The sequence below is a fragment of the Muntiacus reevesi genome, chromosome 3 (genome assembly GCF_963930625.1).
Source record: "Muntiacus reevesi chromosome 3, mMunRee1.1, whole genome shotgun sequence".
Taxonomy (NCBI): domain Eukaryota; kingdom Metazoa; phylum Chordata; class Mammalia; order Artiodactyla; family Cervidae; genus Muntiacus; species Muntiacus reevesi.
Genome location: NC_089251.1, coordinates 118,931,370 through 118,957,638, shown reverse-complemented (window position 1 = coordinate 118,957,638; position 26,269 = coordinate 118,931,370). Strand labels below are relative to the sequence as shown.

Below are 26,269 nucleotides of genomic sequence, written 5' to 3'. Positions count from 1 at the left end.
TGCCCTTGACCTCATACTAAACTCTGAACTGCCCTGAGACGGTAGAAGCCTGAGGACAGTTGGGATCACGCAGATATTGTTGCTGTCTTTGCACAAACAGGTGGCCCCCTGGGGGCTGGCCCTGCCCCTCCCTTGGCCCTCCAGGCCCTGAGGGTCACTCCTTGTCTTGCATCCCTGGGACCACATGTCTTGATGGCTGGAAGCACCAGGGAGCTGCGGGTGGAGGGAGCGAGCCGGTATCTGCCAAGCACAGCTCACTGGCAAGTACTTTCACTTCTCTTTTCCTCTCCGTGGGTGGAGCCACGGGCCCTGGGTGAGACCCAGAGCTGACTTCCTGCTCGGGCTCAGGGCTCCGGGGCCTCTCGGAACCCAGGCTGGGGAGACTGGAAGAACTGAATCAGAGGCCAAGCTCAGGCCCAGGCCAGGCCGGGCGGGAAAATGGCCGGAGCGGGCAGAGAGCTCAGCACCAGGTCAGTCCTTCTCCCCCTTCCTTCCGCCTTTCCCTGTGGCCAGCTGCTGTTCAGTGCTGTCTTTGGACTCTGCACTGAACCTTTGCTTTCCACCTGGTGTAGGGGAACCTTCGCCTGCCGTATAAGGGTGGACAGGAATGTGTGATGAGGAAATGGGATTTTAACTGCAGCAGGGCGCCTGCTGGTTGGGTCCTGCCTCCACAACACACATGACTGCTTGTTTTGCAGCTACTGTTCAGCTGGCTGATCTGCCTGAAGGAAGCTTTGTCCTTTATGAGCCTTTGCAGGAAGCTTTTATTTTCTTGTGACCCTGTAGCACTCTTGTTTCCCTCAGGTCATCTCTACCTTGACATAGGTCATTTCAAAGAAGGTAGTTTAGAAAACACGAAATTCGGGGTAAACCCCTGACTTATTTTGAAGCCCTGGGTGGTGTGGTCCCATGTCTGTCCTGTGGACGGGGTCTCCATCAGCTCTGATGCTATTCCCACCTCTGACTGGGGGCTTGGGGTCTTCCTCCAGCAATCTTGAGCAAAGAAAATAAAAGGAAGAGAAAGACCCAAGACTGTACAAGGTTAACCCAGGCTGAGTGTTTTCATTTTTGCTTTGATATTCTGTTCTGGACTAGGTTTCCTGTACAAGGAAAATCATCTTTAGTAATCAGTTCAGAAATAACATTGCTTCATCTAATTTTCTGTTATTTTAACACAAAAGAAATACATTATACATTCTGATTCATAAAGTTTCAAACAATATGGGAAGCATAGAGAGGGGAAAAGTCTCATTCAAGTGGTCTAGTTTCATTCTTTTGCGTGTGTCTGTCCAGTTTTCCCAACACTATTTATTATAGCAGCTATACTTTCTCCACTGTATGTTCTTTGACCCTTTATTGCCAGTTAGTTGTCCATATATGTGTGGGTTTATTTCTGGCTTCTCAATTCTATTCCATTGATATATGTGTCTGTTTTTCTGCTGTTTTGATTGCCATGGCTTTGCAGTATATTTGAAATCAGGGCTTGTAATATCTCCAACTTTGCTCTTTTTCTCAGGATTACTTTGACTCTTCTGGATCTTCTGTGGCTCCACATAAATTTTAGGATTTTTGTTCTATTTCTATAAAAAATGTGATTGGGATTTTGGTAGGGATTGCACTGAAATCTGTGGATTGCCTTAGGTAATCAAACACAAAATGTCTGTCTGCCTTCACTTTCAGCAATGTCTTATAGTTTTCAGTGTACAGATCTTCTTCCTCTCTTGTTACCTTTATTCCCAGGTATTTTGCCATTTTTGTTGGATACAAATGGGATTGTTTTCTTAATTTCTCTTTCTACTAGCTCATTGTTAGTGTACAGAAATGCAACAGGTTTTTGTATATTGATTTTGTGCCCTGCAACTTTACTGTATTTGCTTATTTCCAGTCATTTTTTGGTGATGTCTTTAGGGTTTTCTATATATAAAACTATGTCATATGCAAATAGTGATGGTTTTACTTCTTCCTTTCCAATTTGGAGGACTTTTGTTTCTTTTTCTTACTTAATCAATCTAGCTATGATTTCTAATACTATGTTGAAAAAGAGCAGCAAGAGGGGGCATCTTTGTTTTGTTCCTAATCTTAGAGGGCTAGTTTTCAGTTTTTCACCTTTGAATATGATATTAGCTATGGGTTTGACATACATAGCTTTTATTATGCTGAGGAACATTTCTTTTGTGTGTGTGTGTGTGTGTTCTGGCTTTTTTTTTTTTTCATTTATTTTTATTAGTTGGATGCTAATTACTTTACAATAATGTAGTGGTTTTTGAAGTAAGCCAGAAAGATAAAGACCAATACAGTATACTAATGCATATATATGGAACATTTCTTTTATACACATTTTGTTGAGAGTTTTTGTCATAAACGGGTGTTGTCTTCTCAAATGCTTTTCTGTGTCTGTTCAGATAATCATATGGTTTTTATCTCTCATTTTGTTAATATGATGTATCATTTTGATTGATTTGTGGATATTGAACCATTCTTGCGTTCCTGGAATAAATCCCACTATCTCACACCATACACAAAAATCAAAGTGGGTTAAAGACTTGAACGCAAGACCAGAAAGCAAACAACTTCTAGGACAAAAGAGGCAGTACACTTTTTGACATTGGTTTTAACATTACCTTTCTGGATATGTTCCCTCAGGCAAGGGAAACAAAAGCAAAAATAAAAAATGGGACTACATCAAACTAAAAAGTTTCTACACAGCAAGGGAAGCCATTGACAAAATGAAAATGAGTCTGTCAAATGGAGAAAATATTGGCAAATCATATTTCTAGTAAGGGGTGAAATGTATAATGAACTCATACAATCATACAACAAAAACAAACAACCTGACTAGAAACTGGGCAAAAGAACTAAATAGACATTTTTTCCAAAAAGAGCATAAAGATCACCAACAGACATACAAAAAAATGCCCAAAATCACTAATTATTGGGGAAATGCAAATCAAAACTACAATGAGATATCGACTCACACCTGTTAGAATGACTATTTTTGAAAAGGCAAGAAATAACTAGAGAGTATATAGAAAAAAGGGAGCACTACACTGTTGATAGGAATATAAACTGGTGCAGCTACTGTGGAAAACAGTATTAAGATACTTTAAAAAATTAAGAATTGAATTATCATATGATCCAGCTATTCCAATTGTACTTATTTATCTGAAGAATTAAAAAACACATTTTAAAAGTAATATTAACCACTTCATATGCTCACTGAAGCATTATTTACAGCAGTCAAGATATGAAACAAACTAAGTTCCCATTAATAAATAAATGCATAAAGTTATAGCATGCATATACAATGGAATACTGCTGCTGCTGCTGTAAGTCACTTCAGTTGTGTCCGACTCTTAGCGACCCCATGGATTGCAGCCTACCAGGCTCCTCCATGCATGGGATTTTCCAGGCAAGAGTACTGGAGTGGGGTGCCGTTGCCTTCTCCAACAATGGAATACTATTCAGTCATAAAAGGATGAAATTTTGCCATCCTTGACAACATGGATGGACTTTGAGCATATTATGCCAAGTGAAACAAGTCAGATGGAAAAGCACAAATAATGTATGATTTCATTCATATGTGGGATATTTAAAAAAATGAAAAAATACAAAATAAATGAATAAACCAAATCAAACAAAAACAAACACATAGATACAGAGAACAGTTATTGAAGCTTTCCACCCCAATCCTTTTAGAGTTGTGGGTATAACTTTAAGAGCTTCTTCTATGGATTTGCATATATAATTCATTTTCCTAAATATATGATTTGTGTTCTCATTTTTAATAAAAGACTATTTTATATGCTCTTAAGTATTTTGCATTTTTATTTACTTTAATATTAAGAATATTAGAGATTTTTCACCTTTATAATCATGTGGCTCTATCTCAGACTCTAGGAGGGACTCTTTTTCTTGCCTTCTTTAGCTTCTAGAGGCTCCCTGCATTCATTGGCTCAGAGCCCCTTCTTCCATCTTCAAATCCAGGAACACAGCATCACCAACTCTTCTGACTAACTTTTCTGCCCTCTTCTTCTCCTTGTAAAGATTCCTGTGAATATTTTGGGCTCATCTAAATAATTCAGAATAGTCTAATCCACCCCTCTCAAGATCTTTAATTTCATTTTTAGTTGAGGTAAAATTGGTGTATATTATTATATTAGTTCCAGGTGTACAACATAAAGACTGAATATTTTGTATACATTTGTATATATTGCAAAATGATTATCACAATAAGTCTAGTTAACATTCATCACTATGCTTAGTCACAGAATTTTTTATTGTGATGGGAACTTTTAAGTCCTACTCTCCTGCTGCTGCTGCTGCGTCGCTTCAGTCGTGTCCGACTCTGTGCGACCCCATAGACGGCAGCCCACCAGGCTCCGCCGTCCCTGGGATTCTCCAGGCAAGAACTCTGGAGTGGGTTGCCATTTTCTCCTCCAGTGCACAAAAGTGAAAAGTGAAAGTGAAGTTACTCAGTCGTGTCCAACTCTTCATGACCCCATGGACTGCAGCCTACCAGGCTCCTCCGTCATGGGATTTTCCAGGCAAGAGTACTGGAGTGGGGGGCCATTGCCTTCTCGATCTACTCTCCTAGCAACTTTCAAATATGCAATACAGTATTGTTATCTGTAGTCACTATGCTGTAGGTTATATCCTCAGGAGTTAGCTATTTTATAACTATTGTTGTTCTATCGCTAAGTGGTGTCCAATTCTTTGGGACCCCATGGGCTTCAGCATGCCAGGCTCCTCTATCCTTCACTGTCTTCCAGAGTTTGCTCAAATTCATTGTGTCCTTTAAGTCAGTAATGCTGTCTAACCATCTCATTCTCTATTGCCCCCTTCTTTTGCCTTCAGTCTTTCCCAGCATCAGAGTATTTTCCTGTGAGTCGGCACTTTGCATCAGGTGGCCAAAGTACTAGAGCTTCAGCATGAGTCCTTCCAATGAATACTGAGTACTGATTTCCTCTAGGATTGACTGATTTGGTCTCCTTGCAGGCCAAGGGACTCAAGAGTCTTCTCCAACACCACAGTCCAAAAGCATCAGTTCTTCAGTGCTCAGCCTTCCTGATGCTCCAATTCTCACATCCATACATGACTACTGGAAAAACCATAGCTTTGACTGTACAGACCTTGGTCAGCAAAGTAATGTTTCTGCTTTTTAATATGCTGTCAAGGTTGGTCATAGTTTTTCTTCCAAGGAGCAAGCATCTTTTAATTTCATGGCTGCAGTAACCATCTGCAGTGATTTTGGAGCCCCTAAAATATAAAGTCTGTCACTGTTTCCATGTTTCCCCATTCATTTGCCATGAAGTGATGGGACCAGATGCTGTGATCTTTGCTTTTTGAATGTTGAGTTTTAAGCCAGCTTTTCCACTCTCCTCTTTCACCTTCATCAAGAGGCTCTTTAGTTGCTCTTCATTTTCTGCCATAAGAGTGGTGTCATCTACATATCTGAAGTTATTGATTTTTCTCCCAGAAATCTCAATTCCAGCTTGTGCTTCATCCAGCCCAGGATTTCACATGATGTACTCTGCATATAAGTTAAATAAGCAGGGTAACAATATACAGCCTGGGCATACTCCTTTCCCTATTTGGAACCAATCCATTGTTCCATGTCCAGTTCTAACTGGTGCTTCTTGATCCTCATACAGGTCAAATGATATAGAATAGAAATTGAGAAACAGTCTAGAATAGAAAAATCCAGAAACAGGCCCATGCTATGCTGTGAATTGCTTTCTGAACTTTTATTAACTTGCAGTAGGCAGAGATTTCCTAGATAGTACACGTAAGTCACTAACCACACACACATACACACACACATACTGATAGACTGGATCATAAAAATTAAAACTTCTTTTTTTATTCCTTTTTTTTCTTCTCTCTTCTTTTTTTTTTCCCATTTATCTTTACTAGTTGGAGGCTAATCACTCCACAATAAAAAACTTTTTTTATTCCTGCACATGAATAAGTGGAAGACACCCAGTAATATAAGTGGATAATGGGCCAAAGGCTTGGACACTCCACAAAGGAAGATGTATAAATTGCCAATGAATTGCCAACCATATGAATATGTGCTCAACATTATTAGTCATTTTAAATAGAAATTAATACTGAAATGAGATACCACATCACACATACTAGGAAATTAGAAAAGTCATTTATAACAGATGTTAAAAAACAGTTTGATAGTTTTTTAACATGATTAAACATACTCTTACACAATGACCCAAGAATTTCACTCATAATCATTGACCCAAAAGAAATGAAAACAACTTGCTACCAAAAGATTTGTACAAGAACAGCAGCTTTATTTATTCTAGTTCCAGACTGGAATCAACCCAAAATGTCCTTCAGAAGGAAAATGAATGAACAGATTGTGCTAGATCCACATAATAAAATATCCTCAACAATAAGAGAAACAAACTTCTATTCATCCAACAATATGGATGACGAGCAGAAGTCAGATGCAAAGCACATGTGATTTATTATTTTCATGTATATGAAGTCAGGTAACAGATAAAATTAACATATGGGGATAGAAAGGACAGTACTGTTTCCCTCGGAGAGGCTGTCTGCGTACAAGTGCTCAGGATGCAAGTTGAGGGGTATAGGGTGTGCTGTTCTCTTCCTCATTTTTCAAATAACACATCAGTTTTCCACACCATGTCTCCCTTGTGATCTCCACTGCCCCTTCAGGGTTCTGCAGGACATACTGGCTGCTTTCCTGACCTCTGGGAGCATACTCCACCTTCAACAGTGATTAGCGATCCTCTGACCACTTATCATCTTACAGATTTTGGTAGAAATCTCTCATCTGCTCCTTGCCTCCTACCATTCTCTTTATCATTGTGAACCCAACCCCTTTATTAACATTTTAGTGGGGGCTTAATAAAAAAGAAGATAAATATTTCTCTTCAATCTGAGATCTTTAAATAGAAATTTTTTCATGAAAAATTCAACACAGTAATGTGACATTACTTTTCACTGATGATTTTGGGTACTAGGCTATGGTTTTTCCCGTGGTCATGTATGGATGTGAGAGTTGGACTATAAAGAAAACTGAGCACTGAAAAATTAATGCTTTTGAACTGTGGTGTTGGAGAAGACTCTTGAGAGTCCCTTGGACTGCAAGGAGATCCAACCAGTCCATCCTAAAGGAGATCAGTCCTGGGTATTCATTGGTAGGACTGATGTTGATGCTGAAACTCCAATACTTTGGCCACCTGATGCGAAGAGCTGACTCATTTGAAAAGACCCTGATGCTGGGAAAGATTGAGGGCAGGAGGAGAAGGGGATGACAGAGGATGAGCTGGTTGGATGGCATCACCAACTCAATAGACTTGGGTTTGGGTGAACTCCGGGAGTTGGTGATGGACAGGGAGGCCTGGTGTGCTGCAGTTCATGGGGTCACAAAGAATTGGACACGACTGAGTGACTGAATTTAACTGACTGAACTGAACTGAAGTGACAATAATTCTGTTTTGATTTGACTAAGAAAGCTAACATTTAAAATGGGTCTTCATAACATTTAAAAATGTGAAATATTGATTAAACATAAATATCAGACCTATAAAACAACTAAGAACCAAATTATAGACTCAAGTTTAAAATTAAGTTTTGAAGGAAAGAACTGCTATTTCTAAAATTGAGATGTCTAAAAACATTCACTCCATATAACAATAGCACAGATAAATTTACATTAGCACATAGTAGAAATCCCAGGAGAAATGACTGATATTCTTGTGAAATTCCCAGTTTATACCTAATTATATTATTATTAAAACATTTTATCATTTATGAACCAGTTTATAACATAGGATGAATTTCTCTTTTTTAATTTAAAAAGCATCTTAATTGAAGTGTAGTTTATTTACAGTGTTATGGTCATGATTCAGTTATACATATAAATATATATATACTTTTTCATATTCTTTTCCATTATGATTTATCACAAGATATTGAATATAGTTCCATGTGCTATACAATAGGACCTTTTTGTTTATCCATTCTATATGTAACAGTTTGTATCTGCGAATCCAAAACTCTCAATCAATCCTTCCCCCAGCCCTCCTTCCCCTTGGCAACTACAAGTCTGTTCTCTATGTTTATGAGTCTGCTTCTCTTTTGTAAATATATTCATTTAGGCCATATTCTAGATTTTACATATAAGTGATATCATACGATGTTTGTCTTCCTCTTTCTGACTTACTTCATTTAATACGATAATCTCTAGGCCCACCCATGCGGCTGCAAATGGTATTATGTCATTCTTTTTATGACTAAGTAGTATTCCATTGTGTATATGTATCACATCTTCTTTATCTATTCCTCTGTCGATGGACATCTAGGTTTTTTCCATGTCTTGGCTGTTGTGAATAGTGCTACTGTGAACACAGGGTGCATGTATCTTTTTGAGTTGTAGTTATGTCTGGATATGACCCGGAGTGGGATTGCTGGATCATATGAAAACTCTGTTTTTAGTTTTTTAAGGATCCTCCATGTTGTTTTCCACAGTGGTTGCACCAACTTACTTTCCGACCAATAATGTAGAAGATTTACCTTTTCTCCACACCCTCTTCAGCATTTGTTATTTGTAGACATTTTAACAGTGGCCACCCTGACCAGTGTGAGGAGGTACCTCATCATAGTTTTGATTTGCATTTCTCTAGTAATTAGTGATGTTGAGCAGCCTTTCATGGGCCAGTTGGTCATCTGTAGGATGGCATTTCTCTTAACTGCTATATGCAGAGAGGAGACAATGTTTTCTATCTTTCTGTGGTTTATCTTCTCTTAGTTAATAAAGAAGCATTTTCAAGGTTATATTTTTATTTCATTGTTTTTCATTTTTTTGTTTACTCTATTTGGGTTTTGTTACAATTTTGTTCCAATTAAAAAAAATTTATTAAAATGGTGTACCAGGTATGTGATATATATATAACTGGTCTCTACTCAGGACTAGTTATCTTACGTGTGTTTGTTCTTTGCAACCTGTCCTTTATATGCAAAATCTTACAGCCTCCATAAGCATCTCATAATCTGGATGACTATTTTCACATGGTATCCTTCCTCCCTAGGATGTCCTCAGAAAATCAGAACATAGACAACAGGCCCTTCTATGAGACTGTATTCAGGCACTTCAAAAGACAAAAGGTGCAGATTTCAAATGCAATAAAAAAGACATTTCCTTTCTTTGAAGGCCTCCGTGACAATGAACTCATCACCAGTAAAATGTATGAAGTAAGTGAAGTTTATTACCTCACAATCTGGTAAACTGGCCTGAAACTAGGTTAACTTTCATATCCTGGACCCAAATATCAGGGTATAGCTAGCCATCTGAAGAGTCTCCAGTGAGAGGGGGACATTTTCAAGTAGTGATGCAAGTGATCCTAAAAGGCAGAAGGGAAGAGAGAGCAGAAACAGGCATCACTGGAGACAGTCCCGTCTCTAACCGAAGGGGTGGTCCTCACAGTGAACACAGGAGTCAGGGCGAATAACATTGGAGGCAGGCTGGATCTGAAGTGGGTGTGCTCTGTAGATATTCACTACCTTATAGGAATGCACACAATACAGCATAAACTAAATTAATGTCAATGAACTGAGGAATAAATTTAATTTATCGATTTGATAAAAATCGTAATTGGCAGAGCATTTCTTTTCAATGAATATCAATTTAAATAATTAGATCTGAAAACATTAAAACCCACTGAGACAATGTTGTGTTAGAGCAAATTTGGGAGTAGATGCAGGCTATTTTTCTCCAACAGTTTTCAGTTTTCTTTTTTTTCTGGTATTCTTGAGTCTTGGAATTTGAGTTAATTTTTGCAGTAGGTGTTTCTGGAGTTACAGAGATGCAAGTCTTCAGTTTGACCTACAAATATGCTTTCAAACTGTGGCCAAGTTCACAAAATGGAAAGCTGTCACCTGGCTTCCTTGAGCTCTTCCAGGCCAAGTCAGTATTGGTGAAGGGGCAACAGAATTCTGTTGTCCAGTCAACAGAATAGTGGCTCGTCACCTGCCAAGTCTATCTCTCAAAGAGTTGACCAGGCTCTTAGAGAGTTACATATTCATTAACTTTGAACCCACTTTTAGTCTCCAGAACTGTGCCTTCTTACATATAATGTATATGAGGGTGAGGAGATCAGATTCACAAATGGATTGTTTTAAGCAGAGAGGATTTATTGTTTCACTTAGTGGCCATACAAATATACAGAAATTCTAAACCTCTCCGTGAAAAGATACCTATTTATGGAAATTGGAGTACATTAACTCAAAATCTCTTTCTAGGGCTCTCTTGTAACTTGGAAGTCTGTATTTCTATTTTTCCCATTCACTGCCTTTAAGGACTGTCAAGATTCTTGTAGAAACCTGGTACCTGTACCAAGAGTGGTGTACAATGTTCTCAGTGAGCTGGAGAAGACATTTAACCTGTCGCTTCTGGAAGCTTTGTTCAGTGAGGTCAACATGCAGGAATATCCTGACTTAAATCACATTTATAAAAGCTTCGAAAATGGTAATTATCTTATTATCTACCTTTTGATGTTCAAGGTCAATTTTGGTCAACAAGTATATATAATGAGCTCCCATCACGTGCCATAATTAGTGCTGAGCAGTGGGGATATAACAGGTAAAAAAACACGCATACCCTAAGTCTTCTCAGAACTCAGGTTATAATGGCTATGGTACAACACCCACCTGGAGGTCCGCTTAACTAGGCACTTAGACTCATAGGAGGAGCAGAGCCACAGTGCCATCCGCTTTAAGTAGAAGGACAAATGACAGAGCAGCAGTGGTCTACACAGCATCCACCCAGCTGACTACTACCCACTTTAAGCTTAGCTGTGGGTGCAGGATCCATCCTGGAGTAGCAGCGCCATGTCTATGGGCATCAAAAATTCAACAACTCTAAAGTCATAACTTTCAGGGACCCCATGAGAGACAAGAGCCACCGCTGTGAAGGAAGACCCAAGAATAGTCCATAGAGAGTCCCATCCAGTCTACACACAATTTACCAGTCACACGTCATTTTTTAACCTTAAACCCAGGGTTGACCTAGTAACACAGACAAGAGTTTACCTTCATCAGATTTTCAGAGTTAATGGAAAGTTAACTCAAGATCAAATTTGTCCTTAAGGAGAAATGGTTTTACTTAACTTTCTCCACAAAGGGGTAAAACAAACATTGTTTAAATATCACAAAACCTACTGCTCTACCAGACTATTTTTGATGCTGCACAAAACTAAAGCTTTGGTTCACCACTTTTTCCTGAGAAAGCACAGCTTATACCTGGTACTATGTAAGGAAGATGTCCTTCCAAGATTTTTTGTTTTGACTTCACACGAAAAATTTGGCCTCAACTAAGACTTCCCAAGAGTGATGGAGAAGTCACAGGGAGAAGTCACAGGGAGAATGATTCTATGAGTCGAGGAGAGAGGGTGCTATGGGAACAGGCACAGAGTGAGGAGGGTTCTAAAGTTTCTGGAAAAGGACATGGTCAAGTGGTGTCACTCAGAGTGAGAAGCAGACTGTGGGAGCGGACTCAAGAGGGATGTGTTTGAAAAAAAAGATCTTGAAAGGTCTTAAATCTAAAGGTAAGGAATTTGAAATTTGTTTACTGGGCAGTAAAAAGATATTACTACAGGCATTGCCCCAGGAGGAGCCCCAGCCATCAGCCCTGGGGCTGCCCAGGCTTACCATTTTTTCCTGGATTCACAGCAGAGACCTACCCTCTAGGATCCCTGGTTTACTTCCTTCTTCTAACGTCTGCCAGGGCATCTACACGCAGGGGCTCTGGGCTTGTGTCTTGGTTCTTGTTAGCAGTCTCGTGGGTCCCTGGTCTAGGAGTCATGGGGACGTCCTGCAGTGCTGTAACAGGCACTCCCTTCTTGCAGCTTCAGGGTGTCCTTCTTGTGTCCTGGGATCTGCGGCACCCCAGGGAGGGGTCTAGAGTTCCTCCCGCATCTTCTTGTTTGTCGTTTTGCAATCCACTCATTCCCCAGGACCCAGTGAGCCCAAATTTCCCCTTATCTAGAACCATCTTTAAAGCTTTGGGGTTTTCTCTCTTATACACACAGATCTCTAGGATCCAAGCCCTTCTCCAGAGGAAACCTGTTTCTTTCTTACAGTTTGAACAGTTCAATATACACATTCCACTTCCCTTAGTTATGTAAACATGTGTCATCCTCACGGTGTGACATTTATTGTACATGACCGACAGCCTCAGGATGTTCCCATGACTCCTTTATCCTTACATTCAAGTGGCTCATTTCTGCGCAGAGAATATAACTGCTCCCTTGCTGGGGTTTCTCTTTTCTGTCCAAGGATGATGGGGGAAATTTATCATGAAGGTTGGGATCCACTAATCTCTGAGTGACCCGAGAGCTGGAAATTTCTAAACGTGCAGTTCTGAGATGATGTTCCTGGTCTCCGGTGGAGATCTCCAATTGTCTTCTCTCTCCCTCTCTTCAGTGATCCAAGAGAAAATTAATTATGAAGAAAGTAATGGACAAAAGAGGCCTGCCATCCAACTGAGCCTCGAGCAAGGTGATTGAGACCATGCACAAACCAACTCTCCCTTGCTAAGAGGAAAAGGAGAAGGGGAGGGGGAGGCCCGAGTCCTGAGCAAAGATTGGAAATCAGGGAAGAAATGTTAAAGGACCACGGAGAAGGCAGGGAGGGGTGTTTGTGTGAGCATCTAACCAGAGGCTGAGTCCTCGAGGACTGGTTGTGACAAGAGGCTGTTGCCCCAAATACCAAGACAAAGGAAGAGGGGCCCAGGGTGTCAGTAACCAGATTTAAAGAGAATGATTGCCAGGAAGTCATTATGATTTAGAAAGAATCCTATAGGAGAAGATCAACGTAAAGGTGTGATGGGCTAAGCACTATGGGCCCAAGGTCAATGTCAAAGAGAAGGCCCTGCATGATAGCAGAAGAAAGGACTGATTTAAATGTGGGGGAGGTTGTTCAGGAGCAGGAATATTTGAGGAAAAAGGCAGCCGTATAGATTCAGAGGCAAGGAAGTGGTAGAGATGAAGAGGTGTGGATGTGGGTGTTTGAGAGAAAGGAGAATAAAAAGGTAGCTATTTCCTACCCCAGGGGACCTTCTCAATCCAAGGATTGAACCCAAGTCTCATGTCTCCTGCACTGGCCAGTGGGTTTTTTCTTTTTTCTTTTTCTTTTTTTTTTTTTTTTTTTTTTTACCACTAGTACGACCTGGGAGATAGAGAAAGACATAAAGATGGAAGGATACAGAAAAAAAGAATACAAGGGCTGGGGAAAGTGGAGGAGAATCAGACTTTGAATCCTCATGGAGAGGCCAACAGAACAGATTAAACAGATCCTGTACAGGGAGGGAATGGAGAAAGAGAGGGTGGGGAAGAGGCTCTAGGACTTTGCAGGAAGGTCACCAGTCATAGATAGCTCTGGGAACCAAGGCAGGTTCACTCTGGCTGTAGGGTCAAGATAAACCATTGTTAGTCACTGAATAGCTGGTGGAGGTCACATGAGGAAATGGCCCGTCTGAGGCACTTTCAACCAGAGGTGAAGCTGATCCCAGTCTCTAGGATCTGACACACCTGTTAGTTGGAATTTCCCAGATGGTCCAGATGGTCTCCATCTAGACATCTGGAGAAGAAAGAAAAAGAAAGAAAGTTAAGTCACTCAGTCATGTCAGGCTCTTTGCGACTCCGTAGACTGTAGCCTACTAGGCTCCTCAGTCCATGGAATTTTCCAGGCAAGAGTACTGGAGTGGGTTGCCATTTCCTTCTCCAGGGGATATTCCCGACCCCAGGATCGAACCCAGGTCTCCCGCATTGCAGGCAGACGCTTTACCGTCTGAGCCACCAATCTTCAACTTCATTTTTATCAAGACTAAAAAGGGATCAGGGAAGAATAAAATAGCTAATACTCCAGTTTCTGAAATAAACTTTTCCTTTCTTCCCCCAGGAACTGGAGGAGACTTTCATCACGGCCTGACCTCTTCACAGGCAGTTCCCTTGTCTCGTGATGGTCAGTTCCTGGAAACTGTTCTGTGATCTTTGCTGTCGTGTCCCGTCTGGGGGTGTGTTATGGAGCCTGCTTCCTTGTGTTACTGACTGTGCAGAACTGTCAGTCTTCGCATCTGCATTTTCTCCAAGGAGTTAGGCAACAGAGTCTTAGTTCTCTGAGTTGCCTGGGAGGGTTACTCCTTCCACTCCTTGAACATACTTGCTGCCAATCCCTGAAGGCTCTGGGCCTGGACATTTGGCCCAGTCGCCTGGCTTTGCAGAGTTCTGCTCTGTCTTGCTAGGTCTGGCAGTGACCTCAGTGCTTTGATGTCACGTCCAGCAGAGGCCAGTGCTGCAACCAGAGTGACGGGGGTGGGGGAGTGGAGAGAAGCAGGTGATGGGTGGTCCTCGGGGGGGAAGTGTTCTTCCCCTGCTAGTCCCTCACACGGACCATGGACACCACATGACTCCCATACAAACCGTCTCCCATCATACCTGGGACAGAGACCAGGAGCTGCCCTCCAAACACCAGACAGGCCTCCGAGAAAAACGTTTTGGTGCTTTAACAACCAGTAACCACTCTTTACAACACTTGACTTCCATTAATCCATAACACTCTTAATAATGATACTAAATTAATAAGATTAATATCAATTTAAGATGTTAATCATAATGATTTCGTTTTTTCAGATCAGTCAAATTATTCCAAATAGTGATACAGACAGTAGTTTATTTAACTGTCTCAAAAATCCCAAAATGAGGTATATAACATCCTCATTTTTCAGATGAGAAAGAATCAGCTTAGAGAGTTTGGTTATTTGTACAAGTTAACCCAGCTGAGAATCAGAATTGAGCACTGCTGTGTGCAGTGTCACAGCAGGAATTCAGGGGTCTGTGGCCTGGCTTCAGATTCTGCTTCGAGATATTGGGGTAGTAGTCACTCATTGTTCCTCATTGTTCCTCAATTTCACTGTCTGTAAAATGGACATGGTAATGGTAGCTATTTTAGAGGGTGATGGATTTTAAACAAATTTTGTCATATAAAGCACTCACAATCTTGCCTGAGGCTACATCAGTGTGTTCATGCATTTGTTATTACTACATTTAATCATCATCATTGTTTGTGTCTGGTGACAGAGTCCAAGTTTTTAACCATTACAGTGGCTATTTCAGTGATAAAAGCAACACCTACTCCTGACCCAGAAAGATAAAATGAAAGGCACAGTTTCCCCACCCATAGAGCACGCTAGTCTGTAATAAATTTCATGTCTTTCTTCCATGAGTCTCCTTTGGAAATTAGTAAGGTAGAAAAGTCTCGGGGAACTTCTCACACTGTGGAAAGCCCTTATTATGTAGCTTCCAGTTGGGATAGATTATTTAAGGAGGGATGTTCTAAGTTATTATTACATTTTTATAAAAGAAAAAAAACTTTTCAAGTGATTACTGAAAGCATAGTTATACATTTAGCAAGTGACATTTATGCAAAATGTTAACATTTAAGAATATAAAAAACACAACATGCACGAATCCATACTCTTAGCTGTTCATCTACTAGTGCATTTGATGGGACTAGGAAGGGGTCAGTGAATGGAATTGTGACAAGTAATGACCGGAAGAAAAGGGATTTTGTGTGTGTGTGTGTGTGTGTGTGTGTGTGTGTGTAGGGTGTGTGTGTAGGTTGTAGAGGGAGGAAGCAATGAAGTCTTCTAAAACTCAAAGTGTGGTCTGGGGGCAATCCTGTCAGGAAATGAAATCCCAGAGCATCTTGATGAGGGGGAGTAAGGAATATAAAGAGAGAAACTTCAACCCAGGACCCAAATGGTACACAGCAAGTCACCAATAAGTGTGTCCAAGAGTCTGACCCAACAAGAAGGGCTGACATGCCCAGGTGAGAGGAGGGCTGTGTCTCACATCCCCCCCACCCCAAGGGGAGGCTCCCATTTCTGACGATGTGGCACAGAACAGGCACTAGGGCCCATAGTCTATATTATAACTTTGGGAAATAATTTTAAATCACGTTTTACATTAATTAATTTGTTTACAAAAGTAGCACTAAATGAAAAATCCAAACTGCAGTGAAAAATATGTCTATGTGTTCATACATTATTGAGGCTGGAGGGAACAGAGTGGGAGGGGTTGATGGAATCAGTGAGGACCAGAGATGGTTGCCATGGAGGAAGGGCGTGTGTGTTGGTCCTGGGGGGTTTGCCCAGGGACTCAGTCCTTCCCCTCCCCTGCTCTGTTCGGCCGTCTGTCTCTGGGCACTGGCCCCTGCAGACTTGTCTATCAGCTCCCCTTGCTGCTGACTCCCTGCTGGGTTCCTAACATGGAGACCCTGGCAGGAGAGTGGGAGTAAGGGGGGAGCCAGGTGTTTCTCCATCACTGCCTCTGGCCGCAATTGTGGCAGTAGCCACATCTCAGCCTTGACTGCACCTTCCACAAAGCAGGCAAATCATGGTCTAGCCTCTGCCTGCCCAGTGACCTCAGCCCATGATGTCATACTCTATCCCTCCCGTGGCTTCCTGTTGAGTGCTCTTTATGTCGTCACATTCTTCCACTTGGTCTTCTCCGCTCTTCCATCAGCTGTGTAACCAATCCCTGGATTAAATTCCCTCTGCTTTAAAAGCTTAGAGTGCTTGTATCTTCCTGTTGGATTCTGCTGGATGTGGGAGGAAAAAAAAATTGATGAATCAAAACATGATTTAGGTATGACCCCACGTGAAAATGGACACCCAGATCGCCTCAGTGAAACAGAGCAGATGAATGCGAAGATGAAAGATAGAACCAGAGACCAAAATGGTGCTCTAGAAAGCCAACAAGCAAATGAACAATGTGCCCAAGAGTCTGAACCAGCAGGTAAGACTGACTGACTGGGTTTGACGAGTGTGGAGGGGAACAGGCAAGTGGAGGGGCTAGGTGTGTTGGACGATGGCACAGGGGAAGCTTTGGTGATGATTAGAATGCTTGAGATGAAGAAAATATGGAAAGACAAAATTGGTACAGAAGAGGCATACACCGGTCATGTCAATAATTAAGAAGCAAAGACTCGGAGAAGGTAGGAAGTATAATAGAGAGTGGATAAGCTGAGCAGCTAGGTAGAGGACAGCAGGGCCAGGCCTAGGATGAGGCAGGGAGACCCTTTCTTTTGAGATGTGAGAACCATCTTATTCTAGGCACCTTCTTTGCCTCAACTGTAGACCCTGCAGGGCCCTGTGGGACACTGACTTAAAGTGTAGAGAAAAGAGCATGCATAAATAAAGATACAAAGAAAAATGAGCACCAAAAAAATAGGGGAAAAAATGGGGAAGGCACCAAAAGAGAGCTTCACAGAGAATGAGTAAAGGGCAACGTGGAGCAAGCCCAGAGGAAGGAGAGAAGTGGAGACAGTGTCCCGTTTGAGGAGGCAGTCATCTGAATGAAGGCACAGGGGCTGTTCCTAATACCATTGAGAAAGATAAGGTGTTCTCAATGATCCAAATGGCCCGGTAACCCCTCAGATAAAAATAAGATTCTCCCCAGGAAAGGAAAGACAAAAGAAGAAAGCGCAGAGCTGAGGGAGTAACAAAGAAAGACACGGAATCAGTTTGGGGAAGAGGTTTTGTGGATTTTCTGTCCCCTCCTTTGTTTCTCTAGAGTCACTTCTAAAGTGGTCTGAAACTTCAGGGACTCTTTTGTATATGAGTGCTAGTTTGGATTTAAGCTTGAGTCATCCCATGTCATCCCAGGAATGTAGACAATGGAAGGAATACCTTTCTTGTAGTTTCAACTCTAGACTGAAAAGCTGGGGGAAGAAACTTCATTTTCTTTTTTGCACAAATCAGAAAAACAGCTACTGTGTAGACTTTCCTTGTTCATCTCAGCAGATGAACTGGACTGATAGTGTTTATTCAGATTATCTGAATCTAGGTTTGAGTAGATTTGGGATCTATCTGTAATATTAACTAGATCAGATCGTTTTTATATTTTCACATGTACACAGAGGATCACCTCACCCTTGTCAACATCCATCAGTTATTGAACTTTGTGAACTGGCCTTGAAACATTACAGCAATGTTTTGTTCCTCCAATTTTATAAACTTTTGCAGTTCAATATGTGCTGTTTTTCAGAGACAAAGCAAAGTTTAATTTGTCAAGGTTCATGCTCTTTGTTTTAGCAGCATTTGATAGAGGATCTTTTATATACATTTGTAATTGATAAAAATAAACCAGATTGCAAATTTGCTTTCTTTCTTTTTTAAGCAAACCATGTACCAAGTTTTTTGGTTCAGATGGCATAGGCTAAGTTAAATTGCGTTCTGTTAACCAAGATGAGTATATTTCTGTAAGTATAAATATGTTGAAATAAGGTTTTAAAACACACACACACACAGGAAGGGACAGAGTGAGCAGCAGGAAGGAGAAGGGTGGGTCGGAGCTCCCCCACCCCCAGAAGTGGGGTTACAGGGTGCAGATTTCTTAATGCTAGTGAACGGTGCTCATTCCTTTTTGGGGAGACAAATTAAAATTCTTCATTCATTAAAATTTGATCCAGGAGCAAAGCCATCCAACCATGGACTACAAATAAATTCCTGTTCTGTCCGTCTAGAGGATATAAAGAAGGAAAAGCCATTTTTTAACTCAGAAGTTCAACCACAAGCCCAAGCAAGGACTGACTATAACCAGGTGTCCAACATAATAGGTAAGGCTGACAGAAAGAATGTGGAGCAGGGATCAAGGGAACCAGGCAAGAGGCTGGGGTGTCAGGGTCCAGCCAGCCAGTCCAGGTGGCCTTGGGCAGAGGCAAGAAGGGCAGGGAACCAGCATCTTGTGCTGTGAGTTTAGCGGAAGAGGTTCCCCAGGGACCAGAAAAATATCAGAAGATGGGTTATAAGTATTGATGACCAGGAGACTATTTCCAAAGTAAGAGAGGAAAGTAGAGGGGTAGAAGATAAAGAAAAGCGAAAGACCAGACAGCCAAGATATTCATGAGAGATGGAAAAGAAAAAAATGAAGACAGAGCGAGGCATAAAGAGAGACAGTTCCCAGAAAGACAGGTGTAAGTAGGGAAAATGGGCAAAGCCAGGAGGAAAGTGAAGAGGTAAAATGAGAATGAAAGAAAAAGGTAGAATGGAGTAGAGGGTCAGAGGTAGGTCTAGGGCGGGGGTGAGGAGTAGCAGGAGGGTGGGGGAGGGGAGTGTGGGCAGGATGGGCAGAGCCGCCTCTGTGTGTGAGCGTCCTCACCTTTCATGCAGGACCGGGAGCAACCTGCAGCTCACCACATTCAAGCACAGACCACGTGCCTTGAATTAACTTAGCTTCTAGGAGTTTCCTGCTGCGTGGGCTCCACCCTGAGATCCTAAGGGGGTTTGTTCCTCTGTGCAGTGATCAGCAGTGAGGACTCTGCAGAATCCAGTGATGGAGATGAGTTCCCAGAACCCTCCACACCAACACCAGGAAGGGCGGCTGGTAAGGAAGGGGGAGAGCAAGGCCAGGGCTGCAGGAATCTGCAGGAGCGCTACAGGGATACCCTGCCGCGTGTGAACTAGACAGCTAGTGGGAAGCTGCTGTAAGCACAGGAAACTCAGCTCAGTGCTCCGTGGTGGCCTAGATGGGTGGGATAGTGGGAGGTGGGGAGGGAGGTTCAAGAAGAGGATATGTATATACATGTCGCTGATTCACTTACCTGTATAGCAGAAACTATCACAACATTGTAAATGACTAAAACCCAATAGAAAAAATAATTGTTACCATTGCAAGCCCATCTGTCTTGCAAGTTATCATAGAAATTATAAGACTTAGGGGGACAGATAGCTGTTTCTTCCTCTTACTTGGTAGAGACTGTGTTGTTTAGTTACTAAGTCGTGTCTGACTCTTTGAGACCCCATGGATTGAAGCCTGCCAGGCTCCTCTGTCCATGGGATTTCCCAGGCAAGAACATTGGAGTGGGTTGCCATTTCCTCCTCCAGGGGATCTTCCTGACCCAGGGATCGAACCTGAGTGTCCTCCTTGGCAGGCGGATACTTTACTATTGAGCCATGTGGGAAGCCAATGTAGCCCGATTAAGATAGAGCCCAGGAACTTCAGAGAAACAACCACATCCAGAAAAAGGGCTTGGCAAAGAGGTAAGAGCAAGTAAAATCTCACCACTATTGTAAAGGAGCAGTGTTAAATGACCCATTCTAATTCTTTGCTCTACCCTTCAAAGTAAAATATAAACTTGCTCTAATTTAAGATGGTTTATATTTAGCTTTCATATTCATCAGTTAGGCTAGTGACTGAAATAAACCTGAAGAAGTCAAGGACTCAAAAACCATAGAATTTTTATTTCTTGTCAAGTAAACAATGTAAAAAGTTTTAGATGGGGGGGGGGGGGGGGATGGGAGTCTGTTTAAGTAGTCTGGCGGGAATAGCCAAGTGGGAGATCCGCCTTCTTCAAGACCAGACTTGACTTGGTCTCTCCAAGACTGCCCTGGGAGAGAAACAATGCTAAAAATAGATACAGACATAGATACCAAAACAGCAACAACAAATCTATAATGGGGCAGTGAAAAAAGAAAGACCATGATGTAAGAAGATGAAGGGCTGGGACTTCCCTGATGGTCCAGTGGCTAAGACTTCATGGTCCCAATGCAGGGGGCCTGGGTTCAATCCCTGGTCAGGGAGCTAGATCCCACATGCCACAGCTAAGAGTTCGCAAACAGCACTTAAAGATTCTGCAAGCTCAATGAAGACCTAGCACAGCTAAATATTTAAAAGAAGAAGATGATGATGATAAAGGGCCAATGCAAAGCAGTGAAGCCCCCTGGGAGTAGTTTTCTCAGGTGCAGGCAATGTAAGGGGATAAAATACAGGCCTACAGATCATATGAATATAAAAGACAGATCATGACGGTCTGATCGAGGAACATTCTAAGCCTTCGTTTTCAGAACTTCCCAGGTTTTTTCCTATATTGGTCCCTTTGTCACACACTGAGAACCTCAAGGGACATTTTCTCCATTCTGCAGTGATGGTGAGTGAAGACTCTTTAGAGTCCAGCGAGGACGAGGCACTCTGGGGAACACAGAGCTCAACCCTGAGGAGTGGTCCTGATGAGGGTAAGGACTGCCATCCCTGGGCTCTGGACATCAGGAGTTTGCTAGTGCAATTTACTCTGAGCACACTCCACACATCTGTTCAGTGACCCTTCAGAGCCCATTCTCTGCGTTTACTCCTGTGACTATTCTGAAAATTGCAAAGAAACCATTGTAAATTCAGATTAACAAAATGGCTCTAGGTAAATGGCACTGTCATTTTACTGCATGCTCTTAGATGTATTACCCCACAAAGTATTAGGTTATATAGTGATTTCTGCCTCTGCCCACCCGCTATTTGTAAGGAGCAAAGTGAAGTAGTCTGCCATTGCTTGATTCACTTGTCTGTTCAAAACTTAGAAGTTTCTGGCCACGCTCCCCAAGTATTGACAGAAGCAAGAGCTTCTGGTTATTACCATCAGATTTCATTTATAGCTTTTGGCAGATGACCCCCCAACATGGCATTGGTCTATATAATGATATTTGAAAATATTTTCTCCAATAAAATATCCTTTTATGTTTACAACAACCTATTATAAAAGGTAGCTCAGAAAACTGGTTCCCTCATTTCCCAGTTGAGACTCCAGCACATAAACATTTAAGGATCTTTTACACCTCACATAGAGAAAGTTACCAGAAGATGCAAAACCAACAACTTAGATTCTTAGCAAACATTTGCAATTCTTCATTCAAAATCTTTAGCATAACATTGTAAAGCAACTAGACTCCAAAAATATTAAATAAAACATTAAAACAAAATCTTTACAAGCAGATATAAAATAGAAATGTTTTATTATTTTAGAAGAACAGTGTGATGTACACCCTATATGTTACAAAACACCCCAGTAAGGCCTGGGACAGAATCCCATTATCAAATATACCATATTAGTGTTCCTGTAGCAAATTGTGTGAATTCACATCAATTGTGATATTTTATTGGACTCCTGGCAGCTGAAGTCTAGATTCATTGGCAAATTAGTTAACTGCAAGTCTATGGGAAAAAAAAAATGTTGGTTTTCAAAACTTCTTTGATTTTACAATCAGGGCTAAAGGATAGGGGATATCCACTCCACTTGGTAGTGATCACTTTCCTTTAGATGGGGAGAAACAGAAATGACCATCACTGCATCTGTATAGCCCATGTCCTGTCTACAATGTGAGTAATCACAAGATTTACTACCTTTTTAGTTACAGATTACTGATTTTATTTTCCTTTGCTTCCTAGATCCTACAGATATTGGAAACACATCGACTCGCAGTAGAAGTAATAGGAAAAGATGGAAGAACAATTAAAAATTCTTGATGTAACAAATACCTTTTTTGGCTACAAAAGCTTCATTTAGCTTTTTGACTATACCCTTGAAAATAAAATGATACATTTCTAGGTGTTTTCAATAATTCATATTATACATTTTGAATTAGAGGAGCTGAGCTAATTGATGTAACAGGTAGGCCTCAAGCAGTTCAGTGTCACAAGTGCAATACAAGTTTATTCTTCACTCACATCAAAGGATAAAGCAGTTCCCAGGTTGGAGGGGTGCTCATTGAGGGCCCAGCTGATGGAAGCTCTGACATTGAAAATGTTGCTTCCAGGGTCTCTCTGGATAAGAAACAGAGTGAAAGCAGGAATGTTAATATATACCGGCAAGAGGAAAGGGTAAGAGCTAGTGACCAAAGGGAGTGCCTTCCATAGCAAAGTTGTGGCCACCAGGGGGTGGTTCCTGGAACAACCTTGATCACCAGGTCAGATGGAGCCACAGGGTGACCTGGTGGGAGAATTATCCTTAACCCTCTTACACAAGCTTCCCTTTTCCAAACTTTCTGTTAAAGAATTCCATGCTGTATTGGTCCTAAGTCACAGACTGAGATTGTAAAGGACTTTTATTTCTTTCTGCAGGGATGTGCAGTAGTGATTCTTCAGACTTGAGCAACGAAGGGAGAGCCTCAGGCAACATCTAGTTCAGCCCTAAGAAATGGGTCAGGTAAAGAAGATTAGGATGTCCAGCCTTGGCCTGCAGCATGTCAGGAGTGAAAAGCCACTGTTTTGAAGACCTTTGTGTCCTGTTCGTCCTGGAACTCCCTTCAGCATTTTAAAAAATGGAATAAGGCAGGAAATTTGTGAACTCATATTTAATAGGTTAAATCCTATTGATGAAATTATATTTTGTATATTGAAATTATACAGTGTAATTAAATATTGCTTTTGCAGGAGAAATAAATAGCAAGTTGAGTTGATAGTATCTTTTTTTAACACTGTCAACTACTAACTGGCCCTTGTCAAGAGCATTTGACAGCGATTGAACAACAACAAAAACCAGGATATTTTCCCTCTGCCTCTGCGGAGACTGAACCCTATGCTGCTGCCGCTGTTGAATGTCACATCCCCTGAGGGAGTTCAGTGTGGGATGAGGCACTCTGTGCTCCAGAGAATCTGGTGGGACAGGTCTTTAGATAATTCGATCTTTTCAGGAACTGACTGCGTGATCCCAAGCCTTCCATCTCTTCATATCTATGTGCTGTGCTATGTTCAGCTGCTTCAGTCAAGTCCAACTCTTTGTGACCTCATGGACTGAAGTCCACCAGGCTCCTTTGTCCATGGAATTTTCCAAGCAACAATACTGGAGTGGGTTCCCATTCTTTCTCCAGGGGATCTTCCTGACCCAGGGATCAAACCCATGTCTCCTGCTTGGCAAGCGAATTCTTTAACGTGGAACCACCAGGGAAACCCATACCTATAGATATATCTATACCTAGCTGTATCTATCTATCTATCTATCTATCTGCCTATAGTGTGCTCCAACAGTGCTATTGCTAAATTTCCACATGTAGGAAACTAAACAAGATACAGAGGGTTTCACTAGTGGGTGAAATTGGCATTCACACAGGGAGAAATGGTAAGCAGAACTGTAGATTTTGGTGGCTACTGCTAAATGCCACTAATGCATTGAAAGGAGTAAACGATAGGCTTCGATCTATCAGTCAAAGCAAAGAGACTCTCCTACCTGCAGCTGGAAGGCAGAAAAAGGAAGATTGGACACAAGCCCCAGTTTTAGGAATGGCTGACCATTGGAGAAGACTGAGGCCTAGACTCAGGCTGGCCTCCTGTGCTGATGGCAGGGCCCTCATAAAGCAGGAGTGAAGCCGTGCATCAGAGCCAGGCTTTCTACACAGGTGTATGTGATAACCTTGAACTCCAGGAAGTCTGCCTCAACCTACTGGGCCTGCAGATGTGTCCCCTACCCCTGGTTGGGAGACAGGCCTGTCCCCACCCTCCCCCCATCCTGATCTTGCTTGAATGAAGACCCTGCAGAGTTCTCCCAGCAGAACCCCACTGGTCATCCTGCCAGCTGCAGAGAGGATTTACCCCAGCGGAACTGCAGGACTCGCCAACATGTACAGCAGGTACCAGGAGACTGGGTCTGGGGGTGAGCCCTGGACAAAGAAGGGGAATATGAAAATGCAAAAGGAAAAATTGTTAACCCAGAAGCACTCCCCTGGGCTTCCCTGGTGGCTCAGTGCTAAAGAGTCCGCCTGCCAACATAGGAGACATAGGTTTGATCCCTGATCCAGGAAGATCCCACATGTCACGGAGCAAATAAGCCCATGTGCCACAACTATTTAGCCTGTGCTCTAGAGCCCAGGAGCTGCAACTGCTGAGCCCGTGTGCTGCAACAACCGAAGCCCTTATGGCCTAAAGCCTGTGCTCCTCAACAAGGGAAGACACTGCAATGAGAAGCCCATGTACCACCACTAGAGAATAGCCCCTATTCATTGCAACTAGAGAAAAATCCAGGGAGCAATGAAGACCCAGCACAGCCAGGAATAAATAAATAAATAAAATTATTAAAAAAAAAATCCAACCTAGCCAAATAGTTAATTAATTAATTTTAAAAAGAATTACTTTCCTATGCCAAGAAGATTAATTACCTTGGCAAGGGCCAAGGGTATTCAAATATGTTCTTGCTGCTTCCCAAAGGCTTGGTAAAAACCATGATACATACTAGATGAAGTAGAAGCAGAGATACTAGACATGCCAGGGCAAACTGTGTGAAAAGGGGGATCCAAAAGCCTAGGAGGTTGGCACAGCTCTACTTTCTACCACTGGAAAACCCTCCACCAGGTGACTGCTCCTCAGGAGACCTCAGAGACACTAACTCAGCAAGGTGATGAGGAGCACACAGCTGAGGGGCACTAGCATCCTTGAGATGCTCGGGCTGTCCTCTGGTCCTCTGTAGGCTGGCATAATGGAAGAATGTCTTACAGGAGGGGATTCCCTAGTAGCAATGGAAGTGATTTTGTTGTTCGGTCAGTCAGTCATGTCTGATACTTTGCGACCCCATGAACTGCAACATGCCAGGATTCCCTGTCCTTCACTATTGCCCGGAGTCTGCTCAAACTCATGTCCATCAAGTCGGTGATGCCATCCAACCATCTCATCCTCTGTTGTCCCCTTCTCCCCCTGCCCTCAATCTTTCCCATCATCAGGGTCTTTCCCAAAGTGTCGGCTCTTCACATCAGGTGGCCAAAGTGTTGGAGCTTCAGCTTCAGCATCAGTCTTTCCAATGAATATTCAGGACTGATTTCCTTTAAGATTGACTGGTTTGATCTCCTCCTTATGTCTGCAAAAGTTACATGGTTCATGGCTCATGTTGAAGTTGCTCAGTTGTGTGTGATTTTGCGATCCCATAGACTGTAGCCTAACGAGCTCCTCCGTTCGTGGAATTTTCTAGGCGAGAGTACTGGAGTGGGTTGCCAGTTCCTTCTCCAGGGGAATCTTCCTGACCCAGGGATCAAACCCAGGTCTTCCACATTGCTGCTGCTGCTGCTAAGTCGCTTCAGTCATGTCCGACTCGTAGCGACCCCATGGACTGCAGCCTACCAGGCTCCTCCGACCATGGGATTTTCTAGGCAAGAGTACTGGAGTGGCTTGCCATTGCCTTCTCTACTCCCACATTGCATTGCTTTACCCTCTGAACCAGCAGAGTTCATGGTTACTGGATGACTATTATAAACCTAACATGATTGGGGTTTATAGAAAGCAATACTCGGGCCTTGGTAGATCATATTCCTGCTTGCTGTGGGGCCTAAATAAAGATCCTAGCTAGTGGCTCTGCCCTTCCGTAGAGCTAAAGCCAGTGGTCCCATCTGATCAGAGAGCTCGGATGGCAGTTCTGCTTGATTTGGGTCCCGAGTTGTGCCAAGCAGCAGGTTCTACTACCCAGCCCAGGTGGAGAAGTA

At 42.2% G+C, this 26,269-nt stretch overlaps 1 protein-coding gene across 7 annotated transcripts; it reads left to right on the top strand.

The window, feature by feature from the left end:
- The first annotated feature begins 323 nt into the window (after positions 1–323).
- Positions 324–24,789, top strand: LOC136164847 (nuclear autoantigen Sp-100-like). 7 transcript variants are annotated; one of them, XM_065930374.1, is made up of 12 exons: positions 324–470; positions 9,075–9,237; positions 10,342–10,510; positions 12,466–12,540; positions 13,942–14,004; positions 16,689–16,838; positions 18,514–18,660; positions 19,344–19,427; positions 19,928–20,083; positions 20,966–21,055; positions 22,257–22,335; positions 22,929–24,789. In XM_065930374.1, exons 1-11 carry the CDS (start codon positions 439–441, stop codon positions 22,322–22,324), a joined length of 1,197 nt encoding a protein of 398 aa, XP_065786446.1. In that variant the 5' UTR covers positions 324–438; the 3' UTR covers positions 22,325–22,335; positions 22,929–24,789. The 7 variants fall into 7 exon arrangements, 6 of the variants coding, with proteins under 6 accessions (XP_065786446.1, XP_065786448.1, XP_065786447.1 ...); XM_065930376.1 differs by lacking the exon at positions 19,928–20,083; XM_065930375.1 differs by lacking the exon at positions 22,257–22,335.
- Positions 24,790–26,269: the final 1,480 nt, after the last annotated feature.